Consider the following 9,280-nt stretch of genomic DNA (forward strand, 5'->3'; position numbering starts at 1 on the left):
CTCTTACAAAACCATTCTAAAGACGACATAGTGCATGGATATCCAGAAAAAAGGCCACATCTCCTTGAGACATTTGTTAGTTGCATTTTTCTCTCGGAGACAAAAGAATGTATTTGGTAGGCTCACCTTTGTGATCTCTCATTTTAAAATTTTCCTTTGATTTATTGTTGTGAAAAGCTTTACCATTTTGTCAAAATTGGTCATTATCTCAATTCATGTCGGGAAACAAATTCTTATGAGACGGTCTCTTTATATCACACGTCTCATATATGGGTTAAATAGCATTATCAACACATGAGTTTCTTGGTTTAAAGTCGTCTCACCTAAAGACGATCTCTCGGAAGAATAGCTCTTCAGGAAATGGAGTCAATAGAGGATAATGTCCATGTTTAACAATTAAAGCTTTTGATGCTGCCTACATTGTTTTTATTATCCATACAATTGCAGTCTATGAATACACAAATGCTTTTGCATCAACTTCGTCAAGCCCAAGTCTCATGATGAGCTAGTTATTTCACTTCATATGTACAATTGTGACATGAAAAAAAAAAAGAATTTGACTGAACCAATACGAATCAAAAAATTGCAAACCATGTTTGTTAAGAAAATTGGTTTAGCTTCAAGGTCGAATTAGCCTACAATGTGATCCTACAAATCCTTTATGCTCCTGGCCTTGCTTTTAAACCTGTCTCGACCTTTTTTATTTCGAAGATGAGCATTCTCCACATATCGAGGACAAACATTTCTGCTTCTTCATCCAAAACTCACTGAAGTACGTCGAGTATTTTTTCAGCCTTGACATGTTCCTTCATTCTCTCTTCTATGAACTCCACCAATGTGAATTCTACTTCTCCCAAAAACTCTGTAATCTTCATCAAAATCCAGGGTCTCATTCTTTCATGCAACCGGTTCTAAAAGATGTGGATAAGTTAGAAATATTTGCCGAAAGCACAAATAATTGTTCAACATTGCTAACACTTAACAAACAGTAGAAATGCTTTAGCAAACATGAGGAGCAAGTTTACGACATAGTACAGTACAGGCTCTGATCTCTCTCACTTAAATCCAATTATCTGAACATATTGCAACTTATCTATAAGAATTGAGAGCTTGTTGTCACTGTTTAAGAATTGAGAGCAAGCTAACGACATGTCGATGTATGAACTATAAAGCATACTGCCCAGAGCTAAGTGCCCGGTGCCCACAACAGGAGAAGGAAGTTATTTCCACTAATAGCTAATTAGCACAGTCCACTTGGCTCACTAAACTGGGACATGAACCGAATATCCAAGAGTATGAGACACATAGGCCATTGCCCACATTGTTTGAGGACGGTAAAACCAGAGGTGCGTCACAGGGAAGAGTTCTACTGTGGAAAACCGATCCTAGTTAAACTGAATTACTGAAATAACTAAAAAAAAGCTTACCTCATCATACACGGCCCAATTGATTTCATACGAGAACAAGTCATCGTTAGCCTTAGGAATCATATCAATCAATTGTTTAACATCCAATATGTCCCCAGTTCGAGGCACCTCATCACCATTACGTTCATGATTACGCTCCCGATGGGTAGGCCCGTCATCTGTCAAAGAGAAACCAGAAGACTTTAACTAGCAACAAAATTAATAAACGGTAGTGAGAAGTGAATTTTTTAGGTGAAAACTATTAATGCACACCAGCTCACCGGTATGATTTGCAGCAACAGAATCAGGGTCACGATCCTGTTCAATCGTCATTCATCTCACTGACAGCAGCTTCAGGCAAATCAGGCTTCTCAATTCCATTAGCCACTGGATCAGAAGAGAACTCCAATGCTTGTTTTTCCTGTTGCCTCTGTTGCTGCTCCTCAGCTCTTTTCTTGGCCTCCACAAACTCTTCTACTTCTTTGAGTCTGTCAGCTGAATCTTCTTCCTTTTCCAACCATTGCCGCCTCCTCTTATCCACGATCCTGTTCCACAACCTTTTCCTTGAATCATCATCGCTTTCATCCTCTTGCTCAGCAATCAACCTCCTCTGCTCATTTTCCCTTTCTTTCTCCTTCTCCCTCTCACACTTCCACTCATACGCTTTCTCCCTTTCTCTGGTCTCCCATTCCTTACCTCGCTCTTTGTATAACCGTTCAGCCTTTTGAATCTCTAAGTGTCTCTCCCTCCCTCTCCTTGCTCTTTCACATTCTTCTCTATTTTGTTTCATAAGCTTTCTGTCCTTCCGTCGATCACGGTCTCTGACCCTTTCCCGGTTCCAATTACCATACCTTCTACTCCTATCAGGTGAATCTGTTCCAGCTCTATTACTGGGTTTAGTATCACTTGCCATCTCATCATCATTCTTTTCTTCTGCAGCTACCTCAAATAGATTAGAATATATCAAAATACTAAAAAAAATTATTTAATATTATGAGCAGACGATGGCATCAAGCAGCATATCCATTCAACTAACCATTTTTCAAAGTGTCAACATCAAAATTCTTGTCCCCAGATTTAGCAGGCATTTCCAAGTTTGAGTTGTTCATGTCATCAACAACCTTCTGCAGAGGAGGTGGAGGCTTATTCTTCATGCGTTCTTCTAACATGTTAGTGAGCTTATCCAAAGTGTCTCGATCAGCATCACGATCCTCGTTGGTAACAAGGCCAAAACTGGCATTATCATTTTCCTTATTTTCAGTCTCATTCACATCCTTCTTGGGTTCTTCTGCAGCTGCCTCAGCAGTCTCCTTTTCATTGCCTTCACTCTTCTCAATTTCAGGTGCACTTTCTCCCTCTTTCTTTGCCTCCTTAGCTCCAGTCTTACCAGTTTTATTCAAATTCTCTTTCTTTTTTTCTGCGTAATGTTCTAAATACTCTCTTGTTGCTTGATTAATATTCAACTACACAACGACAAACAGACATAAATTCAGGTCCATGAAAATCTAGGAACACAATAAACCACACAGAGACAGAAACAGTGTATCCTACACAACACTCAATAGACATCTTTTAAGAGAATTCACACCAATCCTTGTAACGTAGTTTCTGCCTTTCTGATGCAGGATATACGCAAGAATGTTTGTTGTTCCATGTTAAAGCTCCAAGAAACCATGATTCCCCACTAGAAACAGATGAAACTATTAATGTGATATATAGCACTTCCTTCCAGCTACAAGTATACAAAAATATTATGTATTGAACAAGGTCAACCCCTAATGAATAAAATATACAATTATAAGATATTTAGACAACTTCATGTAATACCCACAAGTATGCACATTCAATTAAAAGGAGACAGATAGCTATCAACAGGATGTTATACATCCTGTGTTTTTTTACTAGCAACACTTCCCTTTTTTGGAAGTTTCAAATTACTTGCAGCACTTCCCTTTGGCAGTCGCAAATTATTAACAACATTTCAATATCTGTTGTAACTTCTTCCTTACTCTTCTTCTAATTACATAGGAATTAGGATCCTTTTTAACTCTTACCTCCCCTTATTTTGTCCCCCAAAAAGCATACACACAAAGGTCTATCAGACCTTTCTTGACAAAAAATCAGTCTTTCACCCTTGTTTTTTTTATAAAACTTCCCCAATACCCTATTTCACAGAGAATTAAAGTTTGGCAGAAGTTAAACAAAATTGAAGTAATGGATTTCGTTCACTTTATAAAAATGAATGTTAAATCGTGGGCTATAAATAATGACAAATGTACCTTGTAGCAAGTTGGGAAGCGAAATTATCAACTAAAATTTCTCTTCGCTGTAATACATGCAACTAAAGGATAGTGATATCGGCATGTAAGGAAATAGCTTGCAAGAGATTGCATGACTAAAGCACTCAAAAATAAAAATTCTTCTCAAAGTAACAAAGAAACTTGCTTTTACCAGAAGGAGAATAAAACATAACCACCAGTTCTTCGCCATCAACATTGCCTCTACTCAGCAGGCGTAAATCACGAAGAACACCTTCAGCAGATTCAAATTCACTGAATCCAAATTTTCTTGGGGTTCCATCAGAGGGATCCTGAGCACGCTTCCAACTCTTGATTGATCCACATAACTGAGGAAGAGTTAATCAGCAAAAAAGAATACATCAAGAAACTTAGATATGTGTATAGAATATGAAACAAATAATAAATGCATATCTCATAATATTAACAAACCTCAAAAAGTGAACGAATAACATCATTCTCCACTGTAGGAGCAATCTTGCCTACATATACAGTTGTTTGGGGTTTCTAAGCTGGTATAACAACTGGAAGAAAAGGAGGCCTGACAACTGGGGGAGCCACTGGAGGACGAAATCCCACAAAGGGAGGCCTTGGTAATGGGTAACTTGAGCCAAACGGAAATCTAGGACGTGCAAGATAAGGAGGACGCACAACCGATGGATACGGATAAACCATTCCTGCAGTACACATGAAATGTCACATCTAGGCAAACATATCAGAGTATGTCCATAGTTAACATCACATAGGTTACAGTAATATCACTTTGTAAACAACAACGATACTTTCACAAACTTTAAAAGCGTTATTACCACATATCACAATAAGAGACATGGCACCATAGCAAAGCAACTACGAATAGCTGAGCAAACCTGATGAATATAAAAAAATTATACAAGGTTCATATACAATAAGTAACCAAGCATGCTTACCTTAATCCAGTTGCAACGATAGCCTTGCAAAACAGCCAATGTATTACTAACTAACAAATTTTGCTAATGAGTACAAATCATCTCAACTAACCCCAAGATATTGATGCATAAGACCGTAAGCTAGTCCATTAGCCTTTGTTAAATCAACTGTTGATTGCCCAAGATGAATGATGAAAATAAACTAAAAAAAAACACAGATAGGAAGGAGAAGGAAAATTGAACAATGTTAAAGGGATAATGATACCTTGCCAAACAAGGGCACCAAGAACTCAGCAGGCCTCATGATTTGCTCCAGAAACTCAAGGATCCATGAAGAAAAAAATCCTTACTCTACCACAAATAGGCTTGTCAAACAGATTAGGTTGGATTGGGTTTGAGTTCGAGTCATATATATAAACAGGTCTGAAACTCCTTGATCCAAACCTAACCCATTTAGTTAATTGGGTCGAAAATCACAACCCTGACCTAGATCAAGTCGACCTAATTTAGACCAACTTAACACATTTATAGTTTTTTGTTTTCATTTTAAGGTTTTTAACATTGATTACATCTAATTTTTTCGGCCTTAATTGTAAACTTTTTGTTTTTTAGTTGTTTAGTTTGTATTTACTATGAAAAATAAGAAAATATTAATAAATTATGTTTAGGTTATACTTATTGATTTAACTTGGAAATAACTCATTTAATTAAATTGGTTACACAAGTTTGTTCAAGTTTAAAATTTTGACCTGAACCTAAGTCATTTAATGAACAGATCAGGTCGAGTTGAACCATTTAATTAAATGGGACAAAAGACTCAACCCAAACCCACTTATTTTGGGCTAGGTTCAAATCGAATTAGCAGATCGAGTAGCTTTTGCCTACCTACACAAAACACAACTAAATGGACACTCAAGCACTAGACATCATATATCGTGACAAGGAATATTGGGTTACTTCTAAATTTAACAATTTTAAGGCTATGTATGTTGTATTTGAAATATTCTCCAACTTGGAAATACAAAAATGACAAAGCTAAATAAATTACGGATATGTTCATACTAAAGTAAGGAGTTGACAAAGGAGTCTCCAAACAACTGCAATAGGGAGCCTTCTGACCATTCTCACTATATTCAATCAAGACACTATAGAAGAAAACATCCCATTATTGTAACCCCGTCATCACATTAATATTAATTTTTTGTATTCTCCCAATCTTCTCCAACCAACTCTTTCGAGCCAAAGTACTTGTCTAAAGCCCCATATGTTTTTAACACCTTCATACCCTCAATCTCATTTAAATCACTCAAATAACATTGTACAATCAAAGCAAATCGAATACAAATAACAAAGAATGACAACTACAAAAATATCCCCCTAAAAGTACTTTTATGATAAGCAAAATTAAATTGTAAGAGATACGATCAAATTTAAAATAGTAAGTATAAATACAAAGTTCAGCATCCAAATAAATTACAAAACAACGATAACAAGAATTCTAACTTAAGGGTTGTTATAATCCATGCCATTGGAATGGAATTCCATTAAATATAAGGAAAAGGTAACAATAATTGTTAATGTTATTATCAGTTTGGCAAGACCTTAGATCAATGGTATGACTAACCATAAGATATCTTTTCATAGTATGTTCAGAAATTTGTGCATTTTCCAAACTAAATCTACCCAAACACATATATCCTAAAATGACCATGAATTAGAAAAACTCTTTCTTCTCTAGTTATTTTTCTTAACTTGATTTGTGCAACCTAAATTGAGATGAGATAAGAATTTAAAAGTCAAACAATAATTTTATTAGTTATTGATAGGGGTCATAATCGACTGACCTCTAAAGTCCAAAATCAATCTGTAGAACTTAAAAGGAGGTTTCTCTCATCTGAAATCAACCCATGACACTTCATTATTCTTGTAACAATGAATATGGATCTTTTTTACTTAAGTAAAGAGATAAATTTGGCTCATTCCCTCTCTAATAGAAAATGTGGCATGCATAAGATGATGGTATTTGATGAATACTGTGGATGGGTGATGACGAGTGATTTACTAATGTATGTGGCAGAGAACTTCAAACCCAAGAAATCTTTATCTAACAACACTTTAATCACTTTCTTGATGTCGTTGCAGTAGTAGGATAGATACCCACGGTATAAATACCTTAATTCAAATAGGACATGGTTGCATTTACTGCCTTGGACCCTATTGGCAAAATACCAGAATGTCCTCGTGGTGGAACTTTAAATGGTTGTAGACTTTTGATGAGTGTTACATATCGAGTTTTGTCAACCCTAGGGCTAAGCTAACTCCAACCTGTTGCAAAATACCTAACGAGAATTCCCACCGAAAGCACAAATAAGTACAAGAGGAAAGGGAAAAGAAACAAAAAATCTTTGAATTAATACCTCAAAATGATCTCCTCAAGCAACATGCAAATTTGTCAAGCTGCTAGTTTGATGCATTGACTACAATTTAACAAACAATCTTGGAAGTGCTTGTTGGGATGACATGAAACATTGAAACTTTGTATAAGTCTTCTTTATCTTAGTTCTCTTGTTTATTTGGAGACATGGACATGGAAGTCCCAAGATTTATGTTCTTGGGGAAATTAAGACATGGACATGAAAGTCCTAAGTCTTGTGTCTCCAAACAAAAGTCCCCCAATCACTAACATCTCAATGAGAAAATTAGTGCATGGACCTGAGATCTTGATGATTCCTGCCAACATTCAATACAGTAAGACTTAATGTATTTTATAAACCCAAAAAAACCCTATATCCCCTCCAATTCACCTTGTTACCTCTAAAATTGGCCTATTGTACCCCTAAATGAACATGTCCATGACTAATTACCTAGTCATGAGTCCATGTAATAATCATTGATTTAAGGGCCATAATAGACTATGCATGCTTATGCAACAACACTAAACCAACCTAAAGATACACACATTGGCAAAAAAACTTAAATGCTTCCCACCCTTCCCCAAACTCATTTCCCCTTTCCTTCTCAATTTTCATTTGGCAAAACGCGACAAATCCTAAACACCACACCCCACGCCCCATAGTATCGCTCGACGCTGGTCAGACACCGGTCTTGGAGTTGGAGTGCTGGTCGGGTAAGTTACAACACTAATTTACTAGTTTATATTACTTATTAATAAATCTTGAGATGGATTGATATATGTATGTGCTCAAGTGTTTTCATTTTATCTACAAGTGAATTTGTGGAATGTGGATTATGATTGTGAATGTGTTGTTTAACAAATCATAGGTTGATTTTGATTGATACCATTCAAGATTCAGCACACGAATGCCTTTCAAAAACAAATAGCAATTCATTAAGATTATTTTATGATTGATTTATGGATTTAATACTTGGTATGATGATATGTTGGCATTAGTCCAGATTTAGATTAGCGAGTTTGAAAATATAGCCTTGAGAAATTAATCAATTTTAGTTTTCCACAGTGTTACCAAATTTGCATTTTGAATTCGTAATTCACCCAAAATTAGTCGTATGGGATTCGTATGGGATTTAATACTTAAGGGTAAATTTTATTTCGAAACGTAATGAGGTTAACATCCTGCTAATCAAATATAATTAGAGATCAAAAAATGATATATATGATTAGAAGGATATGAGATGAAAAGCATGTAAGTTATGGTTTATTTAATTAAGATAACCTCAGTTTGAACTCTTGGATCTTGGATACAAATTATAATATTTAATTAAGATAACGCAATAATCTCAAAAAAAATTAATATAACGCCTTGGAACGTTGTGCACTACTGAGTGCCACATAATTCAAGGATCGACGAATCAGAAAAAGGCGAAATTATCGTTTGAATCAATACTATTACTGGGTCAATGTGAGGGGATTAAAATGGACGAATTAAGTTAACAAACCATACAACTATTGCCAAAGTATATCATTAATCAAACATCAATTTTCATCATTAACAAATAACATTGAAAATTAAAGAAGAATCAAGAATTACATATAATTGAACAAGAAAGTGAACCCACCAGGATGAAGATTAGGAGGTTGCATACAACCACTATGCATAGCCATATAAGGCGGTCTATGAATTGGCTGTCCAGCCACCATTGTCGATTGTCCAGCACTAACTCCTGCCGGCAGAACTCCAAGCTTACGTGGTTGCGTCGGGAACCCTTGCATATTCGGGTTTTTAAGTGTTGGAGTGAACTGAGAAACTGATGGACCCGGAGCTCCGGCGGGTCGAAATAACGATGGAGCACCATAAAGGTTGATCAAAGGCGCCAAAAACGGAGGTGCGGAATTAGGGTTTGTGTTTAAAGTAGTTTTTGGTGGAAGAATAGGATTAGAAGGTGGTTGAGTTGAATTAGATTGGGAATGTGATTCTGAAATCAGAATAGTAGAATTAGAGTTAGGAAAAGGAATCGGAATTGGATAAGGATCTGGAGTAGAAGATTGAAAAGGATTGTATGGAGATTGAATTGTTGCTCTCGGAGATGGTGAAGCGTCAGCTTCTGCCATGGCGTCGTTTGGAGAGATTATAGTGTAGGCGTGTTTCCCGACGATAACTGTAATAGGAGTTTGGCGGGTAAGTATAAGAATCAAATTTGGAACACTTTTTTAGTCTTTAAGCGAGTCTTCCGATGAAATTTAGGGTGG

At 36.2% G+C, this 9,280-nt stretch overlaps 1 protein-coding gene and 1 pseudogene across 1 annotated transcript; both read right to left on the reverse strand.

Moving 5' to 3' along the window:
• Positions 1-380: 380 nt before the first annotated feature.
• On the reverse strand, positions 381-5,372 carry LOC130821766 (RNA-binding motif protein 25-like; annotated as a pseudogene).
• Positions 5,373-6,854: 1,482 nt separating this feature from the next.
• Positions 6,855-9,169, reverse strand: LOC130820416 (uncharacterized). Its single transcript, XM_057685777.1, has 3 exons — positions 8,650-9,169; positions 7,029-7,341; positions 6,855-6,950 (listed from the first exon to the last, which is right to left on the reverse strand). Exons 1-2 carry the CDS (start codon positions 9,140-9,142, stop codon positions 7,232-7,234), a joined length of 603 nt encoding a protein of 200 aa, XP_057541760.1. The 5' UTR covers positions 9,143-9,169; the 3' UTR covers positions 6,855-6,950; positions 7,029-7,231.
• Between the last annotated feature and the right edge of the window lie 111 nt (positions 9,170-9,280).

The sequence above is a fragment of the Amaranthus tricolor genome, chromosome 8, assembly GCF_026212465.1.
Source record: "Amaranthus tricolor cultivar Red isolate AtriRed21 chromosome 8, ASM2621246v1, whole genome shotgun sequence".
NCBI lineage: Eukaryota > Viridiplantae > Streptophyta > Magnoliopsida > Caryophyllales > Amaranthaceae > Amaranthus > Amaranthus tricolor.